The 19,347-nt window shown below is 43.9% G+C and overlaps 1 protein-coding gene across 4 annotated transcripts in view; it reads left to right on the forward strand.

Moving 5' to 3' along the window:
* Window positions 1-19,347, forward strand: part of TRIOBP (TRIO and F-actin binding protein) — a 996,124-nt gene that overhangs the window by 294,387 nt on the left and 682,390 nt on the right. For all 4 annotated transcript variants that reach the window (XM_069653056.1, XM_069653053.1, XM_069653054.1 and 1 more), the window contains one exon: window positions 8,024-8,089. In XM_069653056.1, coding sequence (XP_069509157.1) covers window positions 8,024-8,089 — 66 coding nt within the window. The remainder of the gene's footprint in view (window positions 1-8,023; window positions 8,090-19,347) is intronic.

The raw sequence follows: 19,347 nt of genomic DNA on the forward strand, positions 1-19,347 counted from the left end.
TTCCTGTATTTTCTGCTCTGTGGTCTCTCCTACATCTTCATACAAACGTTTATAGAATCTATAGAATCCCTGCAGAGACGTCATTTCACCAAAATGCCTGGGGTAGCGGAAGTGACATCACACGACCCATGACCCCTGATGACATCACAGGAAGCAATCTCATTTGACCCCACCCCGAAGTGATATTGCGGGAAGTGATGGAACACAACCTTTCAACCATTGACAAAACAGGAAGTGGCATCACATAGCATTCTACACTACGAAAAATATGGTTACGATATCACTATAATGTGATGTACATTTCATACAAGAATGGATCGCCATATGTATCATTAAGATCAGTGTGTATAGGCCCATGTTACCAAATTACTGTGAATGCAAGCAGACGTCCATGACCAAATGATAATGATGTGTTATTATATAGCACTTGCGCTTAAGTGCTTTATATAGACAAAATATACACCCAATATCACCCAGCCGGTGTTGGTACTCATTTATCGACCTCAGAATAATGAAAGGCTGAGTTGAGGCGTTTAAAAACAGACTAAATCAGTGACTCACCCCCCTGAAGTGTGCCTGAAATAAACCTTTAATGAGTCTAGGAACTTTTGTTAGAATTCCAGAAAGACACATTATTTTGTATTCCTATTCTTTCTGATTTAGGGTTAGTGCTGAAAGTGTTAGACTTGTGGCACTCAGGTTCTTATTTTTCTTCTTTTTTAAGGGGCCTGAACAAGAAAGTCAGCCACTCCAGAACCAAAAAGCCATATGGTGCTGGCCACAGCGCAGGAGCTTGCAATAAAAAAAAAACAAAAACAAAAAACACCTTTTTTTTTTGCTTTTGATTTTAGAGGTCGCAAGGGGGACCACAAAGGTCGCAAGGGAGACCTCAGAGGTCACAATTGCGACCTCTGGCGACCCCTAAATGACGTCCCTGAATCCCTTGTTCACTCCCTCTTGGGTGTTCCAGACCTGACCCTCTTTCCCCAGTATCTCCCTGATCGCAGGCCTCGGTGTCTCGTTTTTGTATAGCCATGCGAGCAGCCTCCCCGGTTTATCCCCCCCTGCGTGCTGCCTCTCAACATATTTTTTGTAGTTCAGATTGCAAAGCCTCTCCCAGAGTCCCACACACGCCTGTGGTAACTGGCTCTCCTGTTCAGCGTCCCCTTGTGAGGGGCTCCTCTTCTGCATAATTTCTTCTAGTTTCAGCTCAGTCTCTTGCAGCTCTCGCTCTATCCCCCCTTGGAGCCCTCTAGATTTGGATATGGCTGCCCCTCTGACTACCACCTTGAAGGCCTCCCATAAGGTTCCCTCCGACACAACGCTCCCTGTGTTATTGTCAAAATATCCAATTATTTCCTCCCTGAGGTCCTCTCGGAAAGCCACGGCCTCCACGTGGGAATCTTGGCTCTGGGGGCCTGGTGTCGCCAGGCCAGGACCAAAGGGGAATGGTCCGATAGTATGCAACCCTTGTATTCTGAGCCAGTCATTTCCCCCACAAGTTTCAGGGTGGTGAACATATAATCCAGTCTCGTATACAGTTTATGTGGGGCAGCATAGTGCGAATAGTGCCTGTCATTTGGATGTTGCTGCCTCCAAATATCTACTAGCCTGAAATCTCTCAACAAGGCCTGTAATATTCACGCGGCAGGGGTAGGTTTGTCTAATTTGGTATCTGACCTGTCCATTTTTGGGTGCAACATGCAATTAAAGTCCCCCCCATATGACCATGCTACCCAAATGGGGGCTAATTTAATGATATAGCGTTTTCAAGTAAGCCACAGTATCACTGTTTGCCTGGTTCACTATCCTTCCAAGGTTTTCCATTCTCCATTCACTCTCTCTTGCATCCAGGAAATAATGCTTTTCAAGCACTGGGTCACTGACCCTTTCTTAACAATGTTCGTATTCTTAAGAACTATTCCTGTTCCTTTAATAAGGCTCTCTTACGCTGTCAACGGTACGTGGCATAAGCCTTGAAGCTTCCAGGTGTCCCATTCACTCTCACTGGGTTTGCTGGTCTTAACTGGCAGCTTCGGGGTTCCTCGCGTCTCACCGTCTTCTTTGCTCTCCGACCTCTGACTAGGAGTGTGTCCTGAAGCCGATTGGTTCCTGCTTTGCCTTCCTTTGCCTTTGTCGGCCCCAACTGCCCATTCTCGTCAGCCTCTGTGCTGCATCCTACAGTCTGCTCACCTCTGGTGTCCCAACCAGCATCAGAACAAGTTGGATTCAGCAGCCGTCTCCGTCTTTCTCCCGCCTTCTGTTCAGCTGCATCAGTTTTAAATGTACCGGCATTGGTTAGCATTTTCCAAAGACTGGAACGCTGCATTGGTTTACTGCTTCTAGTCATCCTCATTATTCCATCCCTCTTCCTCGTCTGAGTACTATACAAAGGGGGAGTAGAGGGAGGCAAATAAGGTTCTTGGCCATGAAAACCCAGGCATTCTCTATCTACATCACAATAAACCATACAGGAATGTTGCAAAGGCACATGGGTGTCATTAAGAATTAGAGCTAAAGGATTATTCAGATTTTGTATGTTTCTGTCTCCCTGCAGTTTGTCCTCCCCTACATGGTCCTCTCGCAGATAGCTACCCCCAGGTTCAGAGTGAGATAGCTTCTGCCTTTCCTTCCATGGTCATGCAAGAGAAGCTTTCGTCTAGGGAATTAGTGACAATGTTGCAAAATATATCACATACCCTTCCCCTAGGGTTGTTGATCTCTTTGTCCTTTAGCGGAAAGTGATATAGGTAATCCCCTTTCCCCGGTTCCTCACCATTTTGGCATTCTTGACAAAATGGATGGTCAAGAGACCAACGCCTTACTGTTTTGGACTATCCTTCTATAAAGGAAGATGAGATTTCCCTGAACTTCGAAGGGGATGTTTAAATCAAAAGGTTAGTTCTACCCTTTTTAGCTCTTATAATTATCCCTGTTCGGGCCATCTGAGACACCCATTTGTCAAACTGGGGTATGTTACTCTCTATAACTATCTGGGCTAGTAATTGTGGGATCACAGCCGCTGTCAGCCAGGTTTCATTTCCCAAAACAGCAATAGGAAACCTTACAAAAGGGTATGTCTCAATATGTCCATGGACACAACAAATGTCCTTCTGTGTTGGCCCTTCTACAATTCTTAGGTAATAACCAAGGCCTGATGGCACACTTTTTACTCCCACAATCCAATTGGACCCATATCTGTTTTTGTTGAATCGTGACAGGTAGCTGGTATATAGTGTTACCTTTCATATAGAGAAATCTGGTCTTATTCTTCCAATTTTTCTTTTCTTCTCCTTGGGTTGGGATTTCCTCAGGTTCTCTTCCCAGCTGATTGTTATCTAACTGGGCTGACTATGGAGGATGCTGACATAAGAGGGTTCAGCAGTGGATTTCTAATTCCCTTCTCTTGGTGGTGTTCTTTTAATGATGGTATAGTTGGGTAATCTCCCCTGTTTGATGGGCAGCATTTCCCTAGCTCTCCAGATTCATCACATGAATAACATTGTTGGTCTGATATAGAGGATGGTGGTATAAGGAATGGGACAATTTCCTTTTCACGCCCTTTCATTATAACGTCTGAACCAGACCCACTATTTTTAGGTCTATCATGTGTTTCCGGTCTTTGTAAATCACAAAGTGGGGTTCCCAAGGTAGGCATTGCTCGCTTCTCCTGTTCTACTGGGTAGTACATTGGTGGGAATCCAAATTCTTCCCATGATGGATCTAGTTCGTATTTTATGGTAGATGGGAAAAGGTAGAGTGGTATCTTTTCCTTTTTTTATATTCCAATATGAACTTATGTGGGGACCTTTTCATTTGTGATAGGGATGGTTTCCTATCTATCACCTGTCAAAGAGAGATCAGAAGTCCTTTCCGGTAACATGGGAAATGATATTTGGGTAGATCTATTTGTCAGAGGAGGACTCTGATTTTCCTGATTTTCTGACTGACTGCAGGAAACAACAGTGGCTTATCTCTGGATCAGATGGGTCCCCCTCTTCTAGTTCCTCTTGAAGGCACTCTTGGTATGAGTTCTCTGAATGAGGATTCTCACAAGTCTCTTGCTTATCAACGGAGGACGATCTTCTGAGTTTTCCAAACATGTTGGGGAATGTAAGAGTATTTGGTGCATTGCTATAATGCTAAATACTCTTACAGGAATCAGGAAGGCTGTTACTTTCTTTGGCAGGTGTGCTAACCAGGGTTTCATAAATTTGTAAGGTTGGCGGGGAATACTCCCTCAGTTGTTCAGGTGTTTTAACCTTCTACGGTGGTAGAGGGTCATTTTCATCTCTTCCCAGTCCCATAATGTTGTCACCCCTGTGGGAGGACAGTGAAGTTTAAACTCCAGAATTTCTGTCTCCTGAAGGTAGGAACTTTCCAGAGTTTTTAAGGCTGTAGTTTTTGGAGAGTTACAATTTTCAATTCCCGATAGGAGAGGGGTCTCTTGTGATATTGGGGTATTTGGAGATTTAATTCCTTCCCAAGAAAATCTTGACTCTGAATAATCATGATTAGCGTTAGAGTTTAACTCTGTCTCCAACTTTGAGTCATACAAAACATTTCTTTTTCCCATTGCCCACTGGGTTGTCTCTCTGAGTTTTCACCATCTCCCGTCTTAGAGTTTTGTTGGAAGGGAGGTTCCCATAGGTTTTCATACACTATTTGTCCTACCAACTCGCCTCTCTAAACCTGCATTGTAGTACCCCATGATAAGTTTAAGAGGGTGATTCATATCTCATAGCCACAAGCAAGGAGAGGCATTGCTCTCAATTTCCCCATCCTGTCATTTTTGTCGCTGGGCATAAGATAACTTACTGTGTTTGTGGGTATTTTTACTCAGAGACCTAAGGAGATGACAAGCTTTTCTCTACCGAGGATTTGGTACTCATTGGGAAATAGCAGATTATTAATATTCTCCTCTGCCTTTTCTCCCGTGTGCTGTTCAGGTGCATCAGTTTTAAATGTCCCAACATTGGTTAGCATTTTCCAAAGAGTAGAACGCACCATTGGCTTACCGTTTCTGGTCCTCCTCATTATTCCATCCCTCTTCCTTGTCTCAGTACTATACCAGGGGTGGAGGGAAATAAGGCTCTTAGCCATGAAAGCCCAGGCATTCTCTATCTACATCACTCTAAGCCATATAGGAATGCTGCAAAGGCACATGGGTGTCATTAAGAATTACAACCAATGGATTATTCGGATTTAGTATTTCTCTGTCTCCCAGCTGTATGTCCTTCCCTGCATGGTCCTCCCACAGATAGCCACCCCCAGGGTCAGAGTCAGGTAGCTTCTTCCTTTCCCTGGCCACGTAAGAGAAGCTGTCCTCCAGGGAATCAGTGATGATACTACTAAATGTGTCACAGTTTACACTCTTGAAATGAATGATTTGGAGTGCCTCTCCATTTTCCAATGTCGCGTTTGTTCCGCGCTTCCTTGAACGCCAAGATCCTACTGCCTACCTTACAAAACTTGCCTCCTCTATGCTCCATTTTATATACAATCCGAAATCTTCCAGTAGTCCTATTTGTATATAAAACATGCCTCCCTGGTGATCCTATCCAGCTGAGGACCCCTAAAAGGTCTGGGCTGAAAGCCCATGTATGAAGTTTGAAGGGTAGGGTCACGGGGGTCTGAGGATCAGGGAATGACGTCTGCTCAAATCTGGGGCCTTTCATAGTGGGCCAACTCACTGTGGCTGTTTTGCACTATTTTGTGGGGGCAAGCACCCCTTATCCTTTTTTTATTCTTTTTATAAGCTTTATTTATAAGACAGTCATACATCGAGCGGCACGCAGTGCTGAGTAACAAAATAATTAAAGTGTGCACATGTGTAGGCATCTTCATCGGAGCATAACAATTAGCAGCAGCCGATGTGGTGCATTAACCTGGATGGAAAACACATGAAGCATAAGAAGCTCAGTCGGAGGCAGCGACTCCACCTTTGGCACCGTCAGAGATGGTGCCTGCCAAATACAGTCTAAGCAGATTCCAGATGTCCTTGGGATGGCACGTAGATGGTACTGTTAGAACAAATCCCTCCTCTCGTTCATTGACATACACATTCACGCAGCCACTCTTCACAGCTGGGGGAATATTTATACTTCCAGTGTTTAAGTACACATCTCTTTGCTACCACACATGCATTGTTAAAGAAGCGTTGAGTAAACACTGAGACCTTTCCTGTGTCCCCCAGCAGGTACTTAAGCCCTTATCCCTTTTTAACACCTCCACCCTTTCCCCAACCCCCAACTACCCATAAATATTAAAGAAATCCCTAACCCTGCATAACCCGTATAAATGCTGAGAAAAGTGCAGCGAAACGGCCCTATATGAAATGTGGTGGAACGGGCGCGATGAGTTGGCCCACTACCGTCTCCTCTGCGATGTAACCCATGCGGGCAGGGGACAGAGGATACCCCATGACCTGCTTGCTCTCCCCTGCTGCTCACACCAGATGATGCCCCAAAACTCCACATATTAAAACCAGGCACACTATAGGAACATTAGGCCCACCAGCTGGCCGGAGACAGATAGTAGTGGCAGAAATGAAGAAAGCATAGAAAGCACGCAGCAGCAGAGGCATAGGGTTTGTGAGCCTGCATGCACAAAAGTAGACATACTCTCCGCACATAGAGCATCACAGTGCTACTGGGGAACTCGCAAACCACTTATGCACAGAGAATTTTCAGATCATTTACTGGCACAGAAGGGGCTAGAGGTTTGGAGCCGCATGAGCACTATGACATTTCTGCCTGACCTTTAGTTAGCAATTGTGCTGTTTACGCCTTTGGCCACAGTCTTACCAAGCAGTTAGGAAACATGAGGAAGAAGACCCTTATGAAACACATGAAAGGGATAAGAAGCAAAGGTTAAACGCATTGTGGTGAGATAGGAAAAAAGAGACCCAATCCATTTTGGGTACACGCAGGTAATATAAGTACAGACTGATCAATCCAATACATAATTAGAGCCATTAAGAAAGTCTGTAGAGTACAAATTGGGGCAATGGATATTAGAGAGTGAAGTTGTGAAGGTGATCCAGAGAGGAGCAACAGTGGGAGTAGGACTGGAGGTGTAAGCAAGTTATCAGAGCTATACCTCAATCCTTAGATGAGCCAAGCAATGTGGGAGACATGTTTTAGAGAGCCTGCTGATCCTGGCCAGAGAGTGGCAAGGGAAAGGGAATGAGTATCAGCTTGCTGGGGTCTGAAGCCCAGACCCTGGAAAGCACATGCAATTGCCAGCAAAACATAGCAATTGTTGCTTGCCACCTAGGGCATATAACTTATACCCCGGCAAGGCCAAAGATCTAGAGAAAGTGTGTCACCAAACCAGAAGTGGGCTCAAGGCCAGGGGAGGCAACCATTGGTTGGTGGGTGATAATAACTTCAGTCTGACAAGCATCGAGATATGGGGTGAGAAATATGTTTCTGCTAGTAGTCTTGGCTATCCCCTAAAGAAAGGGGGAATAATACATTATCGTGATAATGGGTGTGTGTTATGGCAACTTCCAAGGGTCTGGTAATGTGACCTGCGGAGACCAGTAAGCAACTATAGGGAACTACGAAGGAGCCTATTCTTAAAAATTAAAAATAGAGTAGGATACTCTGCGTAAGAGATTGTGGGACTTGGACCTTGGATCCTACTTAGACTAGAGACATTGCAACTGTAACCATAGGAAATTGAAGCCTAGACACTAGGCTGTGTATGGAAACCCGTGTTTAACCGATTTGGTGACTCCTCCATCCTGACACTATTTATCCTGGTAAACCTTGCTTCAGTTTATCCACATCTGATAGGCCTTTATCCAGCCCCTCCGTGTGTGAAATAAAAAAAAAGTCATTAACTTGAAACCAGAGTCTCAAGTCTTCTATTAATCACACTGCATCACAGCTCATACCTAAATATGTATAAGACACTCAGCAATAAACTTGTACCTGAGGTCTCCTCAGTAGTCCTAGGCACATAATAAAGGTATGTCGTTGTCCGGATTGTTACTTCCCCTTTTCTCTTTGTCTAGGCCACAAGTCCAGGGCAGCAGGAACTGATGTCACGCAGAGCCAGCCTGCGTCCAGCATCGGACAAGGTAAGACCTGCCAGCACCAGAGCAATGGAGTTTAAGCTGGTGCAATGTTATACTCTTTGTGAGGTACATTCGAAGCAACACAACCTACTTTCAAATTCTATGCTTTTAAATCTTACATTTTAGGATTGCCCTACAATACCATGAATATCTTTGTGTACGTACCCTGACTCACTTGTAAGGCTTCTTGTACTTACATTTGTAGATACATTGCGTGCAACAATTCTCTGCAAATATCGCATGCGTGCTCAATATATGATTCCAACCACTAGTAACATGGTGAATTGTATTGCAATGAGTACTATAATGTGTCTGTCCTACTACCCAGATGTGTTGCTCTGTAGATAAGGTGGCTCTGTCCAAGGACTGAATTCCATGCATACTGTTCCCGCATCTAATGGAGCTTAAGGTGAAAAAGTCTCTCATTGTCTAAGAAATGTCCAGCATTAGTGTCTTTTTATTGCTAATTTCACTATGTGACCACCGTCTGATGAAGAAGTCTATGGGACTTTGAAAGTGAATGCATTTTACCACCTCAGCATAATATTTTCATGAGTCCAATAAAAGTTATCAAAAGTAGGATCTCAAGGCAAAATGTGAAAATGTTGAACATACATGTTGTGTCGGTCAGCCTAGTATCACTTCGAATCTTCCATTGGACACTAAAAGTAAAGTGTGGATGTGGAGTAAAAAAAGACTGGTGGGAAACACACCCCAATCAATGCGCTAGTTGGTAGGATTTGTGGGTGTGGGTGTCGCAGGAGAACCTAGATAGTGGGACACTTCCCTAACGACCCAATTAGAACAGACTGGACACAAAGTCCTAGGTTCTTTAGGTTCTTTAAGCACACATCCCAAATGCAACCAATAAATCAGTGTTGGGTTTGTACTACTTTGTTTGTGGATGAGGAGAACGCTGCGATCCTCCACAGCAAGACATGGCATACTGTAGGCTATCAGGCTGGTGTTGCAAACAAGGTTCCACACTAGAACGCATGGCTTGGCCTCTCTCCCTTTCTTGCTCGCTCTGTCTTTCGCTTTTGCTCTCTTTCCGTCTCTGTCTGTTTCTATCTCACTCTTTATTTGACTCTATGTGGGTGGGAGTCGCATATGCGATGCATGTTTGCTAGAGCCACCCCAGCCGTTGCCTATAGCTACATGACCAGAACAAAAAACAAATATTTTGGAGAGCGGGGGAGCGGAAGCTGTGTTTTTTGTCTGCAAAAGCAACTATTAATAAATACATTATTTGATTGTATTTATATTATCAACTGGCTCTTTTAAACTTTTACAATGTTTTTTTTCTGAGTATCACTTCCAGTATTCACATGCCTTCCTGAGCAAAGCACTTTATGAAAACTTGGACAAACTATATACATTATTTTCTGAAAGAAGGTTATTATTCCAAGATGGAAAGAATGTGCATTCAGATTGTCCTCTTTCAAAATACCTCTATGAGAAATGGAAAGGGGCACAAATAGCACCATTGGAGGTACGAGCCTGCTTTGCATAAAATCAAAGAGCATTTTGAGAACATAGCAATGACCACAGATCTGTATTTGACAAATATGTCTGTGGTAAAAGGAATGCGTGCTTGAATCACTAAGTACACAATGCAGGCTGTTCATAATACTCATTTCGCCCTTATATTACAATTCTTGTAACATTGGAGCATATACACTGATTTGCACAGTCTCTGGACTTTAATGCACAGTAAAATGACTTCATGCCAGAGCCCCAGCGAATTTTATCCAGGACTCAGGGCAAGTATATCTGTGCACATGCTCAGGTCCCAATGCACAGACATCCTAAGAGGGAAGGGATATATATATATATATATATATATATATATAATTTTTTTTTCAAGGAAAAAACTTTTGTTACAGGGACGTTAAGGTGAGAACTTAAACGCAACAACATCCCTGAAATTCGGCTAAAGCCACCTTATCTTCGCACCCCGTGTTGCGCAGCCTATGACCACAATGATAACATCACAGATCACATTACTGATGACACGAAGAGCAGCGCTGAATGTCCCAACTAGAGACCACATCACTAAATTCAGGAAAGGGACCCACTGGCTAAAAATAAAAGACAGAATCCTCTTAAAAACTATCTCCATCACATCCAAATGCCTAAACAACGTAGCTTCCTCGTACCTAGGGGATAAAATCTCGAGGAGAATCCCGACCCGACCTACCAGATCTGCCAACTCATTCATGCTCGAAACCCCTCGATTCAAGCTGACTACGGCCAGAGGAACTAGCTTCCCAGTCAAAGCTGCGCAATCCTGGAACTCCCTCCCTATTGACCTTAGACGCCCACTACCTTATGCCAGATTTAGACACAATGCTATTAATTGGCTCCGCACCAATAACCTATAACCTCCTCATCCTATCTCTGACTCTCCACCTTTACCCTCTATCCAGACTATGCTTAGATCAGTTCCCTGACTTGCACCTTTGATCAGCTAGATCCTGTATTAGATACTGTACTATATGCTGCTCTAATATGTACTTACCCAATATGCACACCCTGTAAATGCCTGGTCTGATCCTGACTTGCACCTGATCAGCTATATCTTGTATTATAACCTGTATTATACACTGTATTATAGCGTATTGTACTATATTGTATTGTACTCACATGCATGTACCTGCCTGTAACTAAGCTTCGAGAATTAGTGTACTGTTGCGCCCGTCTACCTAAGGGTTTGGCACACATTAACAAATAAATAAACAAACAACCAAACAAACATCACTAATTACAGTACAACAGTAACTGGCATTAAGCATGGCCTTCAGCCATGGTCATTGTGCATGGCCAAATATATTTGAACACATGAATAGGTACTAGTCATGGCCCTCAGTTATGAGCAGTGTTCACAACCTTCACCCATGTGCGCTGAATGTTTTAAAACACTAACAGGCTACCAACCGTAGATTTTGGCCTTTACAGTGGATAGAGCTTTCAACCATGTCCACTGTATTTTATATACACTGATCAGGCACTAGCCATGGACTTTAGCACAATACTGGCCAGTGGCCACCATCATTGTCTGTGCCCATATATATTCTAACATATAAATGGTCCACTAGCGATGGCCTTTGACCTTGAGCAGTTTGTACATCTTTTGGCCATGTCCACTGTATATCCACTGTATATTTTAAAATAATAAAATGCAATAAGCAATGGCCTTCGGCCGTGCCCACTGTGTATTATACAACACTAACCAGCCACTAGCCATGGTCTTCAACACAATACTAGCCAGTGTCACAGCCTTTGTCTGTGCCATCTGTATATTCTAGCATATTAATGGGCACTTGCTATGGCCTTTAGCCATGGCCACTGACTACAGCTTTCAACCTTGCCCACTGTATATTTTAAAGCAGTGATGGGCTAATAGGCATGGCTTTTTACCATGCACATTGGTAATTTTGAACACTAACTTAGTGACCCCAGCCTTTTTCATGGCCTAAATTGTTATTAAGGTAATCAAAGTTTTCATGAGCTAACTTATAAATTATGTTATCTCTAATTCCATCATTGATCTAGTGTTGTCACCAGTGATTGCATCAGTGATGTGATCTGTGATGTCATAGTTGTGGTCATAGGCTGCGCAACAGGGGACGCAAAGTTAAGGTGGCTTAAGCTGTGTTTCAGGGGTTTTGTTGCGTTAAGTTCGCACCTTAACGTCATTGCAACTAAAGTTTTTTTCTTGAATTTCAAAGGTTCTGTTACAATGTATTGCTCAGTTTAACGTCCCTGCAACTTAAGTGTTTTCCTTGAATTTCAAGGGTTTTGTGATTTCATAGATTTTTAGAACGCTTCCAGACCACTGGCATAGTCTTCACCCACTGTCCATTTTTAAATGCTACCAGACCACTAGCCATGGCCTTTGGCCAGGGCCACTGGGCAGAGCCACTCTATATTTTAAAACACTTGCAAGCCATCGCTCAAAGACATTCATCAATCACAAACTGATGTTGCCCTGTTTTGACAGTGGTATTGTTATGTATAAAAGATTGCAGGCTTTGAGAACTCAATGTTTTTAGGCAATGCGCAGTGAGATAAAATTATTTTCCATGGACCACACAATTTGGTTAAGCATCGTGCTCCGAGCCCCTTGTTTTATGGCTGGTCTCGTGATGACTGTTGTGATACATTGCACAACACCAACTAACTACATTTAAGCAGCATGGAAACAGGAAAGAAAATGACCGGCTGCAAGAATAGCATATGCTCAGGAACTTACTGCACCCATAGGGAAAATCAAAAGCTGGCACCCATGAATACATGCACAGTAAGTGAACATATATCTTAAAGTGAAATATACAAATGTAGTTCAATTGACAACATTGCATTGGACTTTTTAGAAAAGTAATAAACACCAGTAAAATAACCTGAGAGAGGAAATGTTCCAATAAACATGTGTGCAAAGTATAAATGGTCCTCACCTTTTAAACCCAGGGATCTGTCGTGAAATATTCCCTGATAAACAAAATCCCAATACGAAACAAGTGGTTGTGGTCTTGTGGGAAAGCGTCTGCACTGGAAACATGACAACCTGAGTACAATCCTGGTAGCCAAATACTTGAGCAAGCTTGCCAACCTTAAAAACTCAATTTTTTGCGTACGCCCTCTGAAAAAAGTTACGCCCTCACCCCCATGTATCGTTTAGTTGTGCCCTGAAAAGCAGCCACGATGAGGGGAGAATAACTGGAACCCGTGTCCAGGATTACAAACACTCTTTCCAGATTGTGGGCAAATACTCATGACTTACTTGCCCTTTCATCATTTCCCCTCCTCACCCTCATGTCTGGCTTTCAACAATACTCTGCTTTATAAAAATAACTTGAAAAGTATACATTCCAATGTATCACTCCAATATATAAATCCTTATTGAACAATGTTAGGCAACACATGTACAATTGTGCCATTACCCCCCAACCCCCTTCACTGGCAGACTACAAATACCAGAATGCAATTAAGCAAAAGGCAAACAAATGGTCTCTGAGTGCAAACCTTTCAAGGACAGGCAATAGGACAGTTTAAAAAGGAAGCAGATGCCATGTGTTTTCTTAGTGTGTTATTAGCTATTTACAATGGTGAAAATTCACAGCACCAAACTGTGGTCTGTCTCCCATCCATGCAGTAACTGGGACCAACCCAGCTTAGCTTTAAAGTGAGGTTGGTGCTGGGCCCCTAAGGCCATGTTGCTCTAAGAGGTCATGTAACTTTGCCTCACTTATTAGGCACCACAGCCTGCAGGGGCTGGCCTTTTCCTCGCTTTGAAGCTAAGCAGGGTTGGTCCTAGTTACTGCATGTATGGGAGACCCGGGTCACCAGTGATTTTTTCACCCCCGATGTCACTAGCTGTAGAAATATCTATTGCTTTGTATTATGTTTAAAAGATTGCAGGCTTTGAGAACTCACAATGTTTTTAGTTAATTCCCTGTGCGATAAAATTATTTGCCGAGGATCACACACTTTGGTTAAGCAGCAGCTACAGTGTTAGGAAAATGGGTTGTTTGAGAAACCAAGGACTACATTTGCAGGCTAAGACAGCCTGAAGACTCCATTTCCCATGAGGACATGGGTTTTCTGTGGACCGATGCATGCACACGCTCGCGCATGCTACTTTAACCCCTCCCCGGCCCGTGCTGCTTGTTGGTGATTGTTGGCGTGGCAGGCACGGGCTGGAGGGGAGCAGGTGACGGAGGTCTGAAGATCCGGGCTGCGGTGGTGAGAAGGTGGTAGGACACTGGCGGCAGACCTGATGCCGGTTATGGGAAGTCTTATCCCTCACTTGGAATGAAGCAGACAGATGGCGGCGTGACCGTTCAACGCGGATTCAGCATTGCCTTGGTTGGTGCAGTCGGGCCCCCCAAGGCCTCAGTTAAGTGCTCATTGGGAACCAGGGAGGGTGTGATGCCCGGAAAGGACTGTCTCTACCGTTTGTGGGTATACAAACCTCATGTTGGTCAGGCACACGTGCTAATTTATGGCACACTAAGACAGCCTCATCACGAGTTTGGCGGTAACCCTTAAATCCGGCGGTCGCGCTATTACCGCCGGATTTAAGGGTCCGCCAAATCAGGGCTTGGGCGGATTTCTCCCCAGCTCTGAGCTGGGTAGAAATCCGCCGAAAATTCACGCTATTACCGCCGGCGGGAAATCTGCTGGCGGTAAGAGCGCAAAAATTCCCCATTTAGCCCAATGGGGAATGGGGCATTCCCGAATGGGCTCAGTGGGGAATGGGGAATGGGGAATTCCATTACCACCAAATCAGTGATCCGGCGCTAATAGCGCCGGGGGGTTTGGCGGTAGGGCTGATACCGCCGGCAGTAATACCACCTGCGTTACCGCCCAACTCGTGATGAGGCCCACAGTGTGTTATTGCAGCCACGTGTGTTTTCACTGCAGAGCTTCTCACAAACTTTCTCTATGCACACGTGCACACCGCGGAAAGCGGACCTCTTCAGGTTTTCATGAGCGATTCCTGTGTGTGAACTGGGAGTGAGGGACGCTACAAGTTGTTTTGTTGCTGATTGCTCTTGTCAAAGACTCCTACAAAGGAGGAATATGTGTAATGCTTGCTACTGGTTCGAGATGCATCCAATGGAAATAACCTCTGCCAAGTGATAGGCAAGGGGGTATTTGTATTTGTATTTATTTTATTTGTATTGCGCACCTGGCCCTAGGGCATCTGGGTGCATTTCTTTGGAAGTGCATAAGTTATAGAGATGATCCATAAAGTGTTCGTGACAGGTAAAGATTACAGTCAGGTACATATACAGTATTTAACATAAGTTACAAAGATGATGCATACAATGTTCTAAACAGATAAAGAGTACGGTCAGGTACATATACAGTAATTACCAGGAACAAAGGGGACAGCATGGTGCCAAAATACAAGTGTAGTCACTGTAGTTGCGAAGGAAACGAAGAGAGAAAGAGGATCATACAATCAGGGCCGAGTATACCTTAATGAATAGGGGATCATACAAACAGGGCAGAGTATGCCTTAAGAACGTGATGCAGATGAGTCAAGCTCCTGAAGCCAGAGTTTGGCTTTACTCTTGAATCGTGGATAGGATGGTTCAGATCTAAGTTTGGTGGGTAGTGTGTTCCACAATTTAGCAGCCAGTACAGGGAACCTGGATCCACCGGCTTTCTGCAGTTGAAATCTGGGGATGGTTAGAGAATGAGTTTGAGCAGATCTCAAGGGTCTAATGGAAGAGTGTGGAGTAAACCGGTCAGCAAGGTAGACTGGGGCGAGGTTCGCTTGAGCCTTGTGTGTTAGCGCCAGTGTTTTAAGAGATATCCTGTGCTCAACCGAGATCCAATACAGGTTTTGTCTCGTATCCGAGATGTGAAGTTTCCTCTGGATGTTGAGGGCGGCTCTGATGGCGTTATTCTGGGTTACTTGTAACTTGATGTTTCTTTGGCTGGTTCCGAAGTAGAGGGCGTTACAGTATTCAATTTTGGCCATTACAAGAGTTCTAGCCAGTGTAATGCAGTTGGGTGCAGTGAGGAAGGGTCTACAAGCAGTCATAAATTTGCAGGTATAGGCTGATGCTGATACTACAGCATTCGTTTGTGTTGTGAGCAGTAGTGTGGAGTCTAGGCAGATGCCTCGCTTTTTAGCGTAATTAGAGACCGGGATGGTGTTTCCGTCAATAATGAATTATTTGAATACCGTGTCCAGTTTATTAAGTCTGAAAGGTGAGCCGAGAATGAGCAGCTCAGTTTTTTCATCATTGAGGCAAAGCCCATGATGTGCCATCCAGGCTTGGATGACAGAGTAAACTTTGTTGAGCACTTTTGTGTCAGCTGTGTAGTCACCAGAGAAAGGGATGAGTATCTGGGTGTCATCCGCGTAATTCGTGTAGGTGACACCCAGATAATCAAGAATGTCAAAGAGTGGCTTCGTAAACAGGTTATATAGTGTGGGGGAATCACACAACACTTGCGGAACCCCACATGGAACAGGTGCTGGTTTGGCACAGCGGAAGGTGAGAAGACCCTCATGGTTCTGTTAGCCAGGAAGGATCTGATCCAGGAGGTAGCTTCATCAGAGAAATGGTCTGATGATTTCAAGTGGTGGCAGAGAGTTTGGTGATTGACCAAGTCAAAAGCTGCTGATAAGTCGAGCTAAGACGAGGGCTAATTTGGCCTTGTCTTTTATGTCTTTAATTTGTGTAATCTGGTCAATAAGGACAGTTTCAGTACTGTGTCTGGGATGGAAACCTGATTGCTGAAGACCTAGGAGTTTGTTAGTTTCCAGATGGGCCTGGATTTGTAGGTAGGCTGCGTGATCCAGGATATTTAATAAAAAGGGCACTGTAGTAATAGGTCTGTAGTTAGATGGGTTACTCGGGTCGAGGGTAGGTTTTTTTATTAAGGAGATGACCCACGCATCCTTAAGGTTATCAGGGACACACCCTGATTTAAAGGATGCATTTATGAAGGTGGTAATCAATGGGCAAGGTTGTGTGCTGCAGACTTAATGACGGGTGCAGGACAAAAGTCACCTTGGCAGTTGGTAGGCTTAAGTTTCTTAATTATGTTTTCGACTTCCCATGTGGACAAGCTGAAAGGATGCTTCGGGGTCGTGATGTTATATGTGGCAGGTTTGGAATCGGAGTCTGAGAGTAAGATGCCTATTTTTGTGTTGATTTGAGTTTGCAACAAGGATATTTTATCAAGAAGAGCCTTTTGGATGTTGGTACACCAGGAGGTATTTGTTATGCACTTGTCTAGTGGGGCTATAGGAGCCTCAAGTTCTTTGAGAATTTTGAAGAGCTCTTTAGTGTTGGATTCAGCTTGTACAATTCATTTATTGTAGGTGTCTTTTTTTGGCTAAGAATATAGATTCTTTGTAGATGGAGGAAGCAGTAGTCAAGGTGCTTTTATTGGCTTCAGAGGGGAGACTTTTCCAATGCGCATCTGCATTTCTTTTTGCTTTGCGAAGGTCTCTTCAGTGTGGTGTGAACCACGAGTTGAGGTGGAGGCGTGGTTTGGGTTTCACACAGTTTGAGTGGGGCAATAGTATTTAACGCTTTTGAGATGGAATGATTGTAGATGTCAACTAAGGCTGTCGGGTCAGTGTAAGAAAATGTGTTGTTGGAGAGTGGAAGGATAAGACAGAGTAGTTTCTCCTTTGTGATGTCTTTCTTGTTTCGGGTATGGATGGAGGGAGCAATGTTTGGTTTGGGTCTAAGTGGGGAAGTTTTAATTGTGAACGTTATTTTATGGTGATCAGACCAAATACATGGTAGGACTGACAGCAGTTTGATTGAGCAAGTCAGATCCGCAAGCCAATCAAGGGTTCTCCATTTGATGTGTGTGGACTCATGAATATGGGGCGTGAATCCAAGATCCGACAATGTACTAGCTAAGTCAAGCGCTTTGATGTCGTTTGGGTCTTGGAAGCCAAGGTTAAGATCTCCGAGTATTATGCATTGAGAATTGGGTTTAGTGTTAGCTGCAAGAAGTGAAGAGATGTCCTCTGAGAAGGATGAGATGGGTCCTTGTGGTCGATAGATAAGGTGCAGTGTGGCAGTTTGATTAGGTGATAAGGGCAATTTGATGGATAATTATTCAGCAGAGGGGATCTGCAAATTAGGGATAGCTCTAAGTTCAAGAGAACACTTAAAGATGAACGCAATGCCTCCACCTTTAGATTGGTTCGTGTTCCTATCGCAACGGATGATGGCATAGTTATCTATAATAGCAAGTGACAATGATGGGCCAGCTGCTCCGTGTAGCCATGTTTCGTAAGGGCGAGAAAGTCAAGGTCTTCAGTTGTAATAACGTCGGCAATATCTAGTGCATGAGCAGGGAGGGATCTGGCGTTAATAAGGGCACCTTTGATCATAGTGTCCTTAGCACTGGGCTCATTGTTGTCCAAATGGGTTACAGTATCATTGTCAATGCCCCTTAAGGGAGTGGCCTGATGTGTAGGATGCTTATTGTTCATGTGCGAATATGGTTGAGGGTTTTTATGGTTGAATCTTGATCGTAATCTCAGATTTCTGTGGTGGGTGGTACAGGGTTGGTTAGGCGTTGGTTTAGCCGGATTGGTATCCGTTTGTGGATGTCCACATGCATGGATTTTTTGCTAACAGTCCTTGGGGATAGGCAGGCAATTTTGGGACTGAGTCTAGAACCTAATCTCAGATTTCTGAGGTGGGTAGTACAAAGTTGGTTAGGTTTAGGTTTAGTCGTAAAGTGTTCAAGCCAAAGGGCGGGCTTGTTTAAGTAGGGGTTGAAGCAGGACATGGTGAATGTGGTATTAAGGCTATGCATATGCGAGGTCGGGACAGCTAGTAATAATATAGGCCAATGCTGGGAAGTTATGATATTTGGAACGTAAGCCGGACTGGCCAAGTTGTGATGTGTCTTGAACAAGGAGTCCAGATAAAACTGTGATATGAGAGTCCTAGTTTTAGAGGTGGACACAGTGATGAGTCGTATGTTGAGGAGCAAGAAGAGAATGAGGTGTGTCAGGAACCAGTACATGGCGGCTGGTGATGGCAGGTAGCTGAGAAGAATAAGTGTTAACTTCTAGTATACTTCATGGTTATATGTCTGGTAGAATTTATGAAGACAAGGGTAAGGCACAATGCGTAACAACTAGATGTGGCAGAGTAGAAATGTCATACAGGTAGTTCAGTGCTTTTGTAGGATGACACTAAATAGGTAGACTAACGATAGAAAGGTTCAAGTGATGTAATTGGCTAGCATTGGATCATCGTTGTAATGAGAGTTACAAGGTTCTAAAATCGAACATTATGGTAAAGGCATACGGTGGCATACACTACCTAAGCATATAGTCAATTGCAGAAGAAGCAGATCACACACATCTTAACATTAGAACTTAGCTGTAAGGAGGTCTACAAGTTCCTATGAATTTGCCTAGGCCAGTATTATGAGGGTGCATAAGGTGGCATTCACTACCTACACCTACCAGATGGTCGATTTACAGGAAAGGCAGATAACAAGACATAGCAGTTTAAAAAGTGACTATCAGTTTGATCGCGAAGATGCAGACTCGATAATGGTACAGAGATGCTACAAAGTGATTTGTTATAAAGCGAGTAAATATATGCAAGTTAAAGACTGTACGTGATGCACAGCCAGTCTAGGTCACTCAAGATGGTGGCGAATGTACACAGGTTTAAGGGAGGCTTAGTAACAACAATACTGCATTTAGGCAGACATTCTATAGAGGCAACAGAAAACACAGGTAATGA

The sequence above is a fragment of the Ambystoma mexicanum genome, chromosome 3q (genome assembly GCF_040938575.1).
Source record: "Ambystoma mexicanum isolate Mex_15411 chromosome 3q, UKY_AmexF1_1, whole genome shotgun sequence".
Lineage (NCBI taxonomy): Eukaryota > Metazoa > Chordata > Amphibia > Caudata > Ambystomatidae > Ambystoma > Ambystoma mexicanum.